The sequence below is a fragment of the Moschus berezovskii genome, chromosome 25 (genome assembly GCF_049115385.1).
Source record: "Moschus berezovskii isolate FMDL1 chromosome 25, NW_MosBer_1.0, whole genome shotgun sequence".
In the NCBI taxonomy this organism is placed as follows: domain Eukaryota; kingdom Metazoa; phylum Chordata; class Mammalia; order Artiodactyla; family Moschidae; genus Moschus; species Moschus berezovskii.
In genome coordinates, this window is record NC_142484.1 from 48,786,948 (window position 1) to 48,802,749 (window position 15,802).

At 37.2% G+C, this 15,802-nt stretch overlaps 1 protein-coding gene across 1 annotated transcript in view; it reads left to right on the forward strand.

The window, feature by feature from the left end:
* The window catches only part of CEP295 (centrosomal protein 295), a 60,718-nt gene that overhangs the window by 3,488 nt on the left and 41,428 nt on the right, over nt 1–15,802 (forward strand). The window contains 5 exon segments of the mRNA XM_055416201.2: nt 3,793–3,929; nt 6,707–6,907; nt 8,027–8,151; nt 8,983–9,076; nt 11,548–11,640. Coding sequence (XP_055272176.2) covers nt 3,793–3,929; nt 6,707–6,907; nt 8,027–8,151; nt 8,983–9,076; nt 11,548–11,640 — 650 coding nt within the window.

Here is a 15,802-nt window from a genome sequence, read left to right on the forward strand (position 1 = left end):
GGATTTTGGCTTAAGGACGCCCCAGACGTCTTCCTGAAGCTTCCTTAGACTGCACAGTTTAAGGGTCATCTGCCCACTTTTGCCTTCCTCCTTCACGCAGTGGCAGATTTGCATGAAAGGCTGAAACACTCCTAGCTTTCACCAGCTGCCTCCTCGTGTTCCCCCACACAGGCATTTCCCCTAATAAAATCCTCGTGGGTTTCATCCCAGTTTGGCATCTACTTCTTTGAGGACCCAGAGTGACACAACAGTCAATGGATATGTTTTCCTTGGCTTGGGACCTGGTCCAGAAAATGGACGTTAGTGGGACAGTTGATAAAATTTGAATAAGGTTTGTAGATTAGCTAAAAGTATTGTGCTAGTGTTAATTTCCTGGTTTTGGTTGTTGTACTGTGGTTTACATTTAGAGAAGCTGGGAATACTAAATCAGATTATTTCCAAACAAGTGTAAAAATTAATAATATACAAGAGAAAACAGTTATTCTGTCACATCTTAGGTAAAATAACAAATGTATGCTTGTTTTCCTGTAATCCTCTAGGAAAGGAAATTGAGGATTACAGGATTACTTGTTTTCTCTTTGTCAATTTCTTGTCAATCCCCTCTTGCAAAAAATACTGGCTTAAACAAAATTTTTCTCACTCCCTATATTTTAGCATTTCAGAAAGTTAGGAGCCATATAAAAGAAACACCAGATTCTTCTCTTGGTTCTGCCAGTAGATGTTGTCACTCAGGTCAAGTCCTTTAACCTAAGAGGCCTTTGATTCTTCTTGTCTAAAATAGAGAATGGTTGGTTGGCATTTTCACAGAGTACATTACCAAAGCCTTGTGAGTATCAGCTGAGTGGATTGCAGCTGGAAAAGATTTTTCATATGTAAGCAGTTATACCTTTTCGTCATCAGGTTGTAACAGTGACTACATATACCTATCTAGCACTTCATGTGAATTAACTCATTGAATGAGTCATTCATTCACTCAACACACTGAAGGACCTACTTAGGTGCAAAGCAGTTTTTAGGCTCTGCACATAAAACCATGAATAAGATCATTCCTGCCTTCTTTTTGATGGAGAGTTCACTGAAAAAGTTTTAGTTCCTATTTTTGTTTCGTTAATAAGTCATGTCCCAACTCTTTTGCAACTCCATGGACTTAGCCCAGGCAAGAATAGCAAGAATACTGGAGTGGTTTGCCATTTACTTCTCCAGGAGATCTTCCCAACCTGGGGATCGAACCCAGGTCTTTGCATTGAGAGGTAGATTCTTTACCTCTGAGCCAACAGGGGAGCCCTTAGTTCCTATTAGATAACCCCAAATTCTTCTGGCTGCTATTTGTACACCTAAGTGAAAACAGTATCTATCCTTAGTATGTGAAATATCGCCTGGTAGTTGTTGCTGCTACTGCTAAGTCACTTCAGTCGTGTCCGACTCTGTGTGACCCCATAGACGGCAGCCCACCAGGCTCCCCCGTCCCTGGGATTCTCCAGGCAAGAACACTGGAGTGGGTTGCCATTTCCTTCTCCAATGTGTGAAAGTGAAAAGTGAAAGTGAAATCGCTCAGTCGTGTCCGACCCTTAGCGACCCCATGGACTGCAGCCTACCAGGCCCCTCCATCCATGGGATTTTCCAGGCAAGAGTACTGGAGTGGCCTGCCATTGCCTTCTATTCGTGGTTTATTTGGATATTTAAAAAAAACAACCAGAGCCTCTGTCCTTATTGTTAAGGTATCTAACTAGAAAGGGCAAGTTATTGATGAAAAACCGGAGGAAGGTAATATCAAGACAGCATAGGTTAGTCCCCATATGAATGTGAGGGTAACATTTCTTAAGGACAGGCAGGTCAGGACAGAATCACTGGAGGGCAGTTTCACAGGGAAGTGCTGCTTAAACTGGCTGCAGAAGGGGATTCCCTGGTGGTTTAGTGATAAGGACTCTGCACTTCCATTGCAGGGGGCCCACGTTGATCCCTGCTCAGGGAACTAGGATTCTCACAAGCCAAGTGGGGCAGCAACAACAACAGAACACTATCTTCAGAAAGATAGTTTGGTTACCATATTTGTGTTTGGTTACCATATTTGCCTTCCTGGTTTGGTTTGTGTTTGGTTACCATATTTGCCTTCCTGGTCATTATGAAGAGACTGATCTCAGATGAAATCATGTACTGATTTGAAGTGTCTAGTTTTTGAAAATGGTAATAATGGGAACAAGGAGATACAGAATCACGTGGGGAGGGTTCTAGAATCTTAAACCCTGGACTGAACCTAAAAACAGAACTTTGTTCTAGGAGGAGTTTTGTTTAATGATTTCATTTAAAAATCACACCACCAATTACTGAAGAGTTGTTTTACTGTAAAGGGGTTAATGTGATTCCCTAAGATACAATGACACTTGCTGATCCTGTTACATATCACAGACTCGAAGCTGAAATATGAGCCAGGAGCCCTTGCAGTGTAGTAGTCTCGCGGGTTATGAACAAGTTATCAGAGTTCTAGTGTTAAACTGTAATTGTGAAGCATTTGTTCTGCGCTGACACACCTTTTGAAATATTTATGGTTTTCTATATTTAAGCTGGGTATGCTAAAGCTGAAACTCCAATACTTTGGCCACCTCATGCAACAAGTTGACTCACTGGAAAAGACTCTGATGCTGGGAAGGATTGGGGGGCGGGAGGAGAAGGGGACGACAGAGGATGAGATGGCTGGATGGCATCACCGACTCGATGGACATGAGTTTGAGTGAACTCCAGGAGTTGGTGATGGACAGGGAGGCCTGGCGTGCTGTGATTCATGGGGTCTCAAAGAGTCGGACACAACTGAGCGACTGAACTGAACTGAAACTCTGGAAATCTCAAGTAGGAGTTAGTCAGGTCCCAGATACTACAGGTAAATAATAATCTGCCACAGATGAGGAAGCATTTTTTCAAGTAATGCTTGAAATGGTTTCAGTTCAGTTCAGTCGCTCAGTCGTGTCCGACTCTCCGCGACCCCATGAATCACAGCACGCCAGGCCTCCCTGTCCATCACCAACTCCCGGAGTTCACTCAAACTCATGTCCATAGAGTCGGTGATGCCATCCAGCCATCTCATTCTCCGTCGTCCCCTTCTCCTCCCGCCCCCAACCTTTCCCAGCATCAGAGTCTTTTCCAGTGAGTCAACTCGTCGTATGAGGTGGCCAAAGTATTGCAGTTTCAGCTTTAGCATCAGTCCCTCCAATGAACATCCAGGATTGATCTCCTCCAGAATGGACTGGTTGGATCTCCTTGCAGTATAAGGGACTCTCAAGAGTCTTCTCCAACACCACAGTTCAAAAGCATCGATTCTTCGGCGGTCAGCCTTCTTCACAGTCCAACTCTCACATCCATACATGACCACGGGAAAAACCATTGCCTTGACTAGACGGACCTTGGTTGGCAAAGTAATGTCTCTGCTTTTTAATATACTATCAAGGTTGGTCATAACTTTCCTTCCAAGGAGCAAGCGTCTTTTAATTTCATGGCTGCAATCAGCATCTGCAGTGATTTTGGAGCCCAAAAAAATAAAGTCTGACACTGTTTCCACTGTTTTTCCATCTATTTCCCATGAAGTGATGGAACCAGATGCCTTTTACTCAGCACTAAACTGCTTTCTCCCCATCTGAGAACCACCGATTTAAGTGCTGAATTAATAATTGCTGTTTATAAATAAGTTGACCTTAGTTTACCCAAATAATTTTATTTCATGTTTACAGCCCTTTAAAAAGTGTTCTAATCTTTACTGCCTTATTTTAATAGATCTATATGTATGTATTTTTTTTAATGCAGAACCTTCATATTTAAAGTACTACATGAAAATGAAAAGAAAGGGAGTGAGTGCTGGCAAGCTGAGATTGAGTCCTAATGAGGAAGCCTTCATTTTAAAGGAAGATTATGAAAGAAGACGAAAACTAAGATTGCTGCAGGTGAGATTTATTTGGAAGATAGTGTCAACTTCTTTGTGTCCCCAAGATTATGAGTATTTTCTACATTGTAGTTATTGTTGTTAAGTCACTAAGTTGTGTCTGACTCTTTGAGGCCCCATGGACTGTAGCCTGCCAGGCTTCTCTGTCCATGGGGGGTTTTCCAGGTAAGAATATTGGACTAGGTTGCTCTTTCTCCCGCATCTCCTGCATTAGCAGGTGGATTCTTTACCACTGAGCCACCAGGGAAACCCATTTTTTACATTCAGTTCAGTTCAGTTTGGTCGCTCAGTTGTGTCTGACTCTTTGCGACCCGGTGGACTGCAGCACACAACGCTTCCCTGTCCATCACCAACTCTTGGAGCTTGCTCAAACTCATGTTCATAGAGTCAGTGATGCCATCCAACCATTTCATCCTCTGTTGTCCCCTTGTCTTCCCGCCTTCAGTCTTTCCCAGCATCAGGGGCTTTTTCAGTGGGTCAGTTCTTCGCATCAGCTGGACAAAGTATTTGAGCTTCATCTTCAGGTCAGTCCTTGCAATGACTGTTCAGGACTGATTTCCTTTAGGATAGACTGGTTTGATCTCCTTGCAGTCTAAGGGACTCTCAAGAGTCTGCTCCAACACCACAGTTCGGAAGCATCAGTTCTTCAGTGCTCAGCATTGTTTATGGTCCAACTCTTACATCCATACATGACTACTGGAAAAACCATAGCTTTGACTATACGTTAGCAAAGTAATGTCTCTACTTTTTAATATGCTGTCTATATTTGCAAGGGTCATTTGATTACCTGGCTGCAGTCACCATCTGCAGTGATTTTGGAGCCCAAGAGAATAAAGTCCGTCACTGTTTCCATTGTTCCCCATCTATTTGCCATGAAGTGACGGGGCTGGATGCCATGATCTTAGTTTTTTAAATGTTGAGTTTTGAGCCAACTTTTTCACTCTCCTCTATTACTTTCATTCAGAGGCTTTTTAGTTCCTCTTCACTTTCTGCCATAAGGGTTGTATCATCTGCATATTTGAGATTATTGATATTTCTCCCGGCAATCTTGATTCCAGCTTGTGCTTCATCTAGCCCAGCATTTCGCATGATGTTTTCTGCATATAAGTTAAGCAAGCAGGGTGACAGTATATGGCCTTGACATACTCTTTCCCCAATTTTGAACTCATCCATTGTTCCATGTCCGGTTCTAACTGTTGCTTCTTGACCTTCATACAGATTTCTCAGGAGGCAGGTAAGGTGATGTGGTATTCCCATCTCTTGAAGAATTTTCCACAGTTTGTTGTGATCCACACAGTCAAAGGCTTTAGCGTATTCAATGAAGCAGAAGTAGATATTTTTCTGAAACTCTCTTACTCTGTGATCCAACAGATATTGGCAGTTTTACCTCTGGTTCCTCTGCCTTTTCTGAATCCAGCTTGAACCTCTGGAATTTCACGGTTCACATACTGTTGAAGCCTACCTTTTGCTAGCATGAGACGAGTGCGGTTTTGCAGTAATTTGAACATTCTTTGTCATTGCCTTTCTTTGGGATTGGAATGAAAAATGACCTTTTCTAGTCCTGTGGCCACTGCTGAGTTTTCCAAATCTGCTGGCATATTGAGTGCAGCACTTTCACAGCATCATCTTTTAGGATTTGAAATAGCTCAGCTGGAATTCCATCACCTCCACTAGCTTTGTTTGTAGTGATGCTAAGGCCCACTTGACTTCACCTTCTAGGATATCTGGGGCTAGGTGAGTGATCATACCATCATGGTTATGTGGGTCATGAAGATCTTTTTTGTTTAATTCTGTTTCTTGCTGTCTCTTCTTAATATCTTCTTCTGTTAGGTTTTTTACATTAGAGTGTTCTAAATAAAATATTGCATTTAAAAATTTCTTCTGGCTCTATGAGAGCCCTGGTTCTTACTTATTAACTAGTTTTGGAAAACTTGAGAAGTACTCTGAAACAGTAAATAAATTGAAATGCTTCAGAATAAGGATTATTTGAATCAATAATTATTATAAAATAGTTCACTTTTTAGATTATTAAATATTTGACAGTATTTTTATTTATTCTCTCTATATATAATGTATGCAATTTTTATTTCCCAAGATCTTCTCTCAAACAAATTCATAAAATGCATTATCTGACATAAAGGCAAAAAAAAGAAGCAGCCCAAACAAAAAAACCTATGAATCAGTACAAAAACATATGCAGACACTCAGACCCTTCCAACTCCATTGTTGAAAAGAGTTCATTTTTAAAATCATGTAATTGATGAAGATTATTAGAATGACTTTGAAGAAGATTTATTGGAAAGCTACTGAAATAAATTTATTCAGAAGTTATAGATTATCGTCTAGAAGTCTTTTAACATAGTTAAGTGCTTGTGAAACGTTTTAGGTGCCATTCTGTCTAGAATCGGGGGTGATATATCACAGATAACGTCATTCTCATCTCAATCTTTTTGTATGTATCTGGGCTATAAATTTCAGTGAATCATGCTTACCAGTTTAGCTTCTTGTATGTTATCAGAGTGGTAATGGCAGTCCCCTTAGATCTCTGGGGAGGAAACATAATGGCTTATCAGGGAACTTTGTAAGTAGTCTTATTTTTGGTTTTTCCTCCATCACCTGGATTTTCTGCCTTAAATAGGCCTTGTCTAATATCTTGTGAATATTCTGGGAGATTGATATATTTAATACCTGAATCAAATTCATTTAGGATCCTGTTTCCAAAGAGCTTTTCCAAGAAGTTGAAGTAAGCCTCTTTTCATATAATCTTAAATCCTTTAGGTTCGAGAACAAGAAAGAGATATTGCTTTACAGATTAGAGAAGATATAAAACAGAGGAGAAATCAGCAATTCACTCGTTTGGCAGAGGAGCTAAGGACAGAATGGGAAGAATCACAAACTCAGAAAATAAAGAACTTGGAGAAACTGTATTTGGCAAGTTTAAGAAATATGGGAGAGGGGCATCAACAAGCCAAAGAAAATGTAAGTGAGCACTTATTTGACTACCTGTCTGTGGTAATGATGCTTGTTAAAAGTAGATTAGTGTTATTAGACACTGATAAAAATGTTTTCATGTATAGAATTTGCTGTGGGCAGCCTGAATGTTTTTGTAAATTTAATATAACTTAAGAATCCTACTTGATTCATTTCCTGGTAAGAGTCATGTCAAGGAAAATCTGTTTTCTATGATGTTTAAGTTAACATTATTCTCTAACAAACTTAGGGTTACGACAGGTGGGCGGTAAGGGATAATACATTAGGAGAATGGGATTAGCACACACACTACTATATATAAATAGATAACCAATAGTGACCTACTGTAGAGCACAGGAAACTATACTCAATATTTTATAATAATCTACAAGGGAAACGAATCCAAAAAAGAATAGCTGTATGTGTGTATGTATAATGGAATCACTATGCTGTATACTGAAACTAATACAGCATTGTAAAGCAAACTATACCTCATTAAAAAATGCAAACATTATTCTTTTCCAGTCCTTAACAACTGGGTAAATAAAAGAGTAACCTTCAGAATTACAAGTTGTTATTCATTTCAATAATTTTGGACAAGTTTAGTGGGATGAATTCAGATTTCTGATTCCATTATCACTCCTTCCTCATACCTCCAAAATGTGTAGTTAAATGTGTATATACTTGAGTTCATCCTTTCACAAAGGCAAAGTAGTACTTAACTCAGTATTTAAGACTACTTCCTGACTTTATTTTGTTTCTTCTGATTTATGGTTGGAAAATCGTAGATTGTGGTCCCAGAGATAGTCACACAAAATAAACAAGCAGGATTCCAAGAATGCATGTCTTTGTTACCAAACTTTTAGTCAGGAAGAACTCTTTAAAGAATGTGTCAGTCAAAATATTCTTGGTCCCTGGATTTAGTTTGTGTTTTTAGTATTAATAGCTTTAAGTTCTGACGTCAGATTTTTGTAGCTTTATTTATATCATCGTTAATTTTGTGCTATAGCGCAGTGTTTCATTTGAATACATCTTCATGATTTTTGCCCTGACAGAGTACCACACATATTATATATTTGCCATTTTAGTCTTGTTTAACATGACAGTTTAAGTAGTATTTGTTTTTAGGAGCCTGATTTAAATGCTCTGGCACACCGGGCAGCAGAAAGGAAAAAAAAGGCAGAAATGAGACATAAAGAGGCCCTGAAAGTACAGAAAAATCAAAAAGAAATGTTAATGAAACAAAGAACCTGGTAAAGTAATAGTAATTTTTACCATATTCTCCACTGAAACTGATATGGCTGGAATTAAAGGGTACTTTGGATACTTTTTTTTTTTTTGGAGAAGGAAATGGCAACCCTCTCCAGTACTCTTGCCTGGAAAATCCCATGGATGGAGGAGCCTGGCAGTCGACAGTCCATGGGGTGGCAAAGAGTTGGACACGACTGAGTGACTAAACTTTAAAACTGAAACTTGGATACCTTTTCAAAAGTTATATAGTATATCCATGGTGTTTCTTAAACGTGGTTTAAAATAATGCAGTGGGGGGAGTACGTACTAACAAGTGAACTTTCTCTTCTATTCTGATGTTAGCAGCAGTTACTGAGTTTCTGAAGAAGTGTATCACTAGTTTAGAATGCAGGTCAACCAAAATCTGTCTGCCTCTGATATAAAAAGAAAAAAATCAGTGCAATTACGAACATTAAAAGAGGTTATAGACTCTGCAAGTCATTGATGAGATTTTTGCATATTGTTAAAATGAAAGAACCTATTAGCTAGTCAGAAGTGGTCATTTTATACAGTGGCCCCTCTTTATCATTTTTAGGTTTTTTTAATTCCAAATTATTCTAAAGAGCATTAGATGTTTGCTGGGTCAGTCCACATTGTGGAGCTTTATATTTAGCCACACCTCTTTTACTCTTTATTTTATCACATGTGTATGCACTCTTTATTAAATAGCATTTGAGCCTGTGGGATCAGGCTGTGGAGGATTTCTTAAGATTGTAATGGCTTTTATATTTTTAACTTTGAGTTGTACTGTAACATTATTTGAGAGATTAATTTATGACATCTTATTTTTTAAGGCATATAAAAGCTCGAAAAGAAGCTCTGCTTGTGGAAAAGGAGAGATCTGCCAAAATCGCAAGTCTGCCACCCCCTCCTCCAGCTCTCTTTGAGGTGAATTACTCTGGGTATGGGAGCTCAGATATAGTAATTCTTCTTTACTGTTAGAATTCAGTGCACATCCAAATGCCATTTGTTTGAACTTAGTTTTTAAGTGTACAGGTAATACATATCTAACCATAATTCTAGATAGCATTTTACCCACAAACGCTTTAGTTTGTATCTCTGATGTTTAAGGACTTTAAAGCACAATATTAATATAATGTTGTTCCCAGCATAATCTGATACCCAGTCTGTGTTCAGTTTTCTCCAGTTGTTTCAAGAGATTTTTTTGGTGTTGTTTGAAAAACTGTAACCTTTTTTATTTTATTGGGAAAGGAAAGGATTATTTGCCCTAAAGACTTTCCCACATTCAAGACTTGGCTATTGTAAATAGTTAGCATTTTATAGACACAGAAATTAGGTCCAGATAAGTTAATAACTTCACATAAGATTATGTGAAATGGGAAGAAAAGTCTTGTTTCTTTGTGAGAGTAAAATGTGTAATTTTGTGATTTGAAGCTTTTTTTAAAAAAACATTTAACTTATTAAGCAGAAATTAATTTTGAAAGGTATTGCTTCTCCTGCTCAGTGTATCGTGGTTATTAAAATATTTCGCTTGATAATTATCAAAATTATATAGGTGTGTTTATCAAAAAAGTTAAACAAATTAAAAAAAATACAAATAGAGGGTATATTATTTTGTTGTATAGACAAGTGTATTTTATGTATGTGTGATCAGCCTCAGTGCCAGACAGTCTCGTCGTAAGCCTCTGGTTTTGTCAGCCTTCCTACTTTTATGTTAGACATCTGCCATGTGACATTTGATCCAGTAAGATCCAAACAGAGAAGTCAGGTTTCAGCCACTCCCCCGGCACCTTGTTAAAAGGCAGGCAGTGTTTTACCCATTTTTAAAAATTATTATTATTACTTTTGTCATAATTCTTAATGTTTCTAACAAGCTGAAAGTGAAAGTGGCTCAGTCTTGTCCCACTCTTTCTGACCCTATGGACTATACAGTCCATGGAGTTCTCCAGGCAAGAATACTGGAGTGGGTAGCCATTCTCTTCTCCAGGGGATATTCCCAACCCAGGGATCAAACCCAGGTCCCCTGCATTGCAGGCAGATTCTTTACCATCTGAGCCATCTGGGAAGCCCTAACAAGTCAAGGTTAAAACTTTAAACTGACCAAAACATTGTCTTGTAAGTGATTTGGCAAATATGAATTATATGTTAAACTGTGGTGGTATGTTTTTCCCCAACATTTTTATTATGAAACATTTTTAAATACAGAGAAGAGTATAAGAAATAGCTTGTGTGTAGATTTTATTTTGCATTATGTGTAGATTTCAAATGGTTGTGTATACATTTGAATATATAAATGTATACATTTGAATGTAGGTTTATAGGTTACATTTCACCCTGTATACTTCAACGTACCTCTGCTAAGAATAAAGACATTCTCTTTTTATAATGAAGCTCTAGGTTTGTTTTTGTTTTTTAAATTTATTTATTTTTTGTTGTGCTGGATCTTTGTTGCAGTGCGTGGGCTTGTCATTGTGGTGACTTCTCTTGTTGTGGAGCACAGGCTCTAGGTGCATGGGCTTCAGTAGTTACTGCTCACAGATCAGTAGTCATGGCTCCAGTCTCTAGAGCATAGCCTCAGTAGTTGTGATACATAGGCTTAGTTGCTCCGTGGCGTGTGAAATCTTCCCAGCCCAGGAATTGAATGTATGTATCTCCTGGATTAACAGGCAGATTTTTACTCACTGTACCACCAGGGTAGTCCAGGACATTCTCCTGTGTGGCCACAATATCACACTAAGAAAAGTAACCAGGATCCAGTCAAGGTTTACCTCTTCTGTTTGCTTTGTCTCTTCAAAGTAAAACATTCTCTCCCCGACCCTGGCCAAATTTTTTATTTCAAAATTTTTGAATAGACTAGTTTCTTGTATTCTGTATTGTTCTGATTTGGTTATGTGGCTACAAGAGAGCTCAATTATATTGGTAAATTTTTCTCTTTTCAATTGCCAAGTAATCTGGGAGATGAAACTTAGCATCATAAGTATCTATCGTCTTTCTACATTTATTCATTGGCCTACTTCGGTTAGGCAAAAGAGAACTTGCACTTAACAGTGATTATGAAAAGACAAAAGAAAAGAGAACTTTCTCTTATCGGTAATTATGAAACATCATAACCAAATGAACAAACTTAAAATCAGTAATAGAGGCACGGCTTGCCATTATGTGCCTCCTGATGTCATACAATAAACTATAGAGCATCACCTATTCACTATTCTTACTGAAATATAATCTGACTTTTAAACCTAAATTCCGGATTAGTGGAAATACAGTGCACGCTCTCATGAAGACAAAAAATAAAGAATAACTGATTAAAATACAAAATTACTTTTTTCATTGGATCCTGCTTCAAATGAAAATGAATGCTTTCAACCTAACAATCTATTTTCTGTTTCACTTTTCAGAATGTTGAAATAAAGAAAACTAATGTGAAGACGAACAGTTCTACCTACCATCATCTTTGTACTTTTGTGAATAGAGAGGTGGACACAAAGCAGGTGATTGACATTTTTCATGACTCTCACTTTATTATTTCTCTGTTCATTGAATTGAGTTATATATTGTTCTATATATATTGTTCTCAGATATCAAAATTTGAACAGCTCTACCAACTGTCTTAGGGTAATAGTGATTAAAAAATCTTTTAAATATGCTTTGAATTACAATGTCATGTTGAATGTGAATGGAATGCTGATATAATATGAATGAAAGGAATTGGCTACTTAAATGGCTATATATAATTTTCTTACCATAAAAGTTTTTTTGACATAATAATACATACTCTAGAAATTTGAAACTAGATACCGTTATACACTATGGGAAAAACACCTAAGTTTTCATCACCAAAAAGTAATCTGTTAATACATTAATGGATTCGTTATAGTATTTTTAATTAATACATTTTCACTATTTGTGTATAAACATATGCACATGACTATTAATAGCTACTTAAAATATTTAAAATATTCATTATAGAGTTTATTTAACCATTCTGTTGTGAGGGTTTTTTTTTTTTTTTGCTTTGAAATAACGCAAACATAATCATCTTGTACATTTTTTATAGCTTTTAAAAAAAAAATTTTATTTCCGGCTGTGCTGAGTCTTTGGTGTTGCCCGCTGGCTTTCTCTGGCTGTGAAGAATGGGGGCTCCCCAGGTTGCAGTGCTCGGGCTTCAGAGGTGGTGGCCTCTGGTTGTGGACCAGGGGCTCCGTGGCCCGTGCGCTTCAGTAGTTGTGGTGCATGGGCTTAGTTGCCTCATGGCATGTGGGATCTTCCCGGGCCAGGGGTCAGACTGGTGTCCCCTGCATTGCAAGGTAGATTCCTAACTACAGGACCACCAATAAAGCCACGCTGTGTACATTTTGTCTACAGCTCTGATTGTATGTTTAGAATAAATGTCTAAAAGAGAAATTATAGGTTCCACAGCGTATAACATTTTATCACAGATACTTGATATAGATCTTTAAATTTCCTTTTAAAAAGTGACTGCAACGTGTGAAAATAGCCATCTTACCATACCCATGGGCTTCCCTGGTTGCTTAGTGGTAAAGAATCCGCCTGCAATGCAGGAGACCCTGGTTCGATCTCTGGGTGGGGAATATCCCCTGGAGAAGGGCATGGCTACCCACTCCAGTATTCTGGCCTGGAGAATCCCATGGACAGAGAAGCCTGGCGGGCTATAGTTCTTAGGGTTGCAAAAGATCAGACACAGCTGAAGTGACCTAGCACACATGCATATCATACTCTTGTCTGTAGGAAATGATATGGCTTAAAAATTAATTGTCCATGTTAAGAGTGACAGACGATTGTTACTCCTTGTTATAATTGCTGTTTCTTTGTAACAGTGAATTTTCACCTTTTTTATGTTAGATATATTTATCTGCTAGATATATATACTATTTCACAATGTAGCATTCATGTGGAGGTTAGAATGCAACAAATTCTGTAATAGCAAGTGTTAAAATCAATATTTGACCAAGACACAAGATGAGTATTACCATCATAAAGTTAACTTCTAAGAAAGGAATAAATCTTGAAGCTTGTTTAAAATTGTAAAATATTATAACTTCAATATCTTATGTTAGTATTAAATATATATTTTATACTAAGATTGATGAAAGACATTTCTGTTTTTAGCTGTCATATAGGGTATCACTAATGGTGTCACAGTAAGTTTTTAAACTTTTCTCTTTGACAGTAACTAAAAGAGCGACCTTCTCTTCAATTTCTGGACTTGAAGATTAGTAGTTATAATGCAGTTTTCTAAAAACTGTCCACAAACTAAAGCATTCTGATATTTTCTTCCTTACAACATCACTTAGGAAAAATCTGTCCGTAAACCTTGGATTTAAAATGTGATAGTGCAGTAATGTGCTTGATTTCACAGATAACAAATCTCTGTATTTTCATCTACATCTAAGCTTATTTCACATGTGCAATAATTTAGAATCTTTCTTTGAGTAAAATGATAGGATCTTTATAGGAGGTATCATATAAAAACTACTTGCATTCTTGGCATATATTTCAGTTATTCCTGCAGCTGCTTTCTCCAAGTAAGCACTTTCATTTTGTTCAGTCAGTCTTTTAGCATGTGAGAGTTGCTATCATGTTTTGTTTGAATATCTTGATAAAGTGGTTCTACCTGATAGAGTCTCTTGCATGTCATAAAGTTTGTCTTTGACAGAATGATGACACTGACCTGCTGTATTCCTATTTAGAGCCAGTTATTCTCTAAATTTTGTGCTACATTTATGCTCTGTACACACATACAAAACTTCATGCTTGAAATTCCTAAATTACTCCTGCTCTTCATCCTTTATATTAGTATTAAAAAGTTGTTTTATACTAAGGATGTTTTCATCTGGTTCATTTTTTTGTCAATGACTGTACACAGCACTTGTTAAAATGGATTTTTCATCCTAGAAATATTTTTTTAATCAGATCCACTGTATTGTTTGCTGCAAGATCCAGAAATGTCAGCAGATAAGCAGAGACAATTTCCACCTATATATCCTGGGTAGAAGATGCAGAAGTAGCATATTTAATCACTTATTGTTTTGTGCACTGCAGATTACAATTCACGGGAAAGATGTTTAGAAACATGTTTTCTAAAAAGTATTTTTGCTTGGGATTTACATTTTTTGCAAATTTCATATATATCTTTTGAGTTCAGCTGGTAAAAATAGAATCTTGCAATTATTTCAACCAGAAATTTGTTTAAATTTTTAATTGCATTGACACAAAGGTTTAGTGGATTGTCTTCTTGAAGAAGACAATTCCTTGTAAAACCTTGTTATGACATTGAGTGGTCAGATTACATGGTAAAGAACCCACTTGCCAATGCAGGAGTTGTGAGTTTGATCCTAGGTTGGGAAGATCCCTTGAAGAAAGAAATGACAACCCACTGGAGTATTCTTGCCTGGAAAATTCCACAGACAGAGGAGCCTAGCAGGCTACAGTCCAAAAGAGTTGGACACGGCTTAGCAATTGAACAGCTGCAGCAGCAGTCAGATTAAAACTTGTTTGGCATGTCTAATGTTTCTCTGACCCTTTATTGATATTCTTTATATACCTCATTATATCTGGACGTAGTCTGTTTATTATACATGTTGTGTGTTTTGAAGTTTTTCCTTCTCCAAATTTTGGTTCATCACAGTTGACATTCTGGCTTTTAATTCACCCTCACATGTTGTGAAGAATTCCCAAATAACATTTTTTTTAAAAAACCTCATGGCCTAAATGAAATGTTGCTCCTAAAATTCATTTTAATATTTTACGTGTTAATACACTGAATAATTTTATAGAGATTATAACTTTGATGTAATCTGACCTTTGTTACATAAGGATTTACATAAATATTTATTAGCTCAAAGGATTATAATATTTTTCATACACTTATTTGGCCAGTACACTCTTTCTTTCTTTCTTATTTTTTGGCTGCATTGAGCAGCTTGCAGGATCTTAATTTGCTAACCAGGGATCCAACCACATCCCTTGCAGTGGGAGGGCAGAATCTTAACCAGTGGACTGCCAGGGAAGTCCCTACTCTTTCTTAATTCATTAGCTATCTCTTTACCTATTTATCTCACTACTTGAGAGTTATAAATAATTTTAAATATGTGGTTAATAGCTTTTGTGGTTGTTGTTTCATTGACTGATAGATTATCACCATGTAAAATATTTAAGATTTTTACTTAAAGGTATATTTGAAATGCTTACCTGTATTTGAAAGTGAATGTTTAGGTATAATAGTAAATCCAGCTTATGTTCCACACCCCACCCCCCAACACACATGCACACATTTAATATTACTGTGTTAATGAAATAATGGCTCACTGTATAAACACATGATCATTGATTATGCACAAGTTCTAGGAAGCCAGAAATTATGTTAAAGGAGGTGTTTTGGTGATTTGGCCTTCCCGAGGTGCAAGCCAAGCAGCAAATTTTGGCTGAAAACCAAAGGCAAATCTTAGTGCTAATGGCTTTCATGACCTTTGATGTTTGTGGTTTCTTAACTATTATTTGTTTACCTTTTAACACTGTCGTTTTAGTAGAATTTCTTAATAAAAATATGATGGAGGAATGTATTTGGATGATTATAGTGTACTTTAAAATGAACAAGTTGTAACTTGCTAGTGTAACAGCTGTTTACAATAA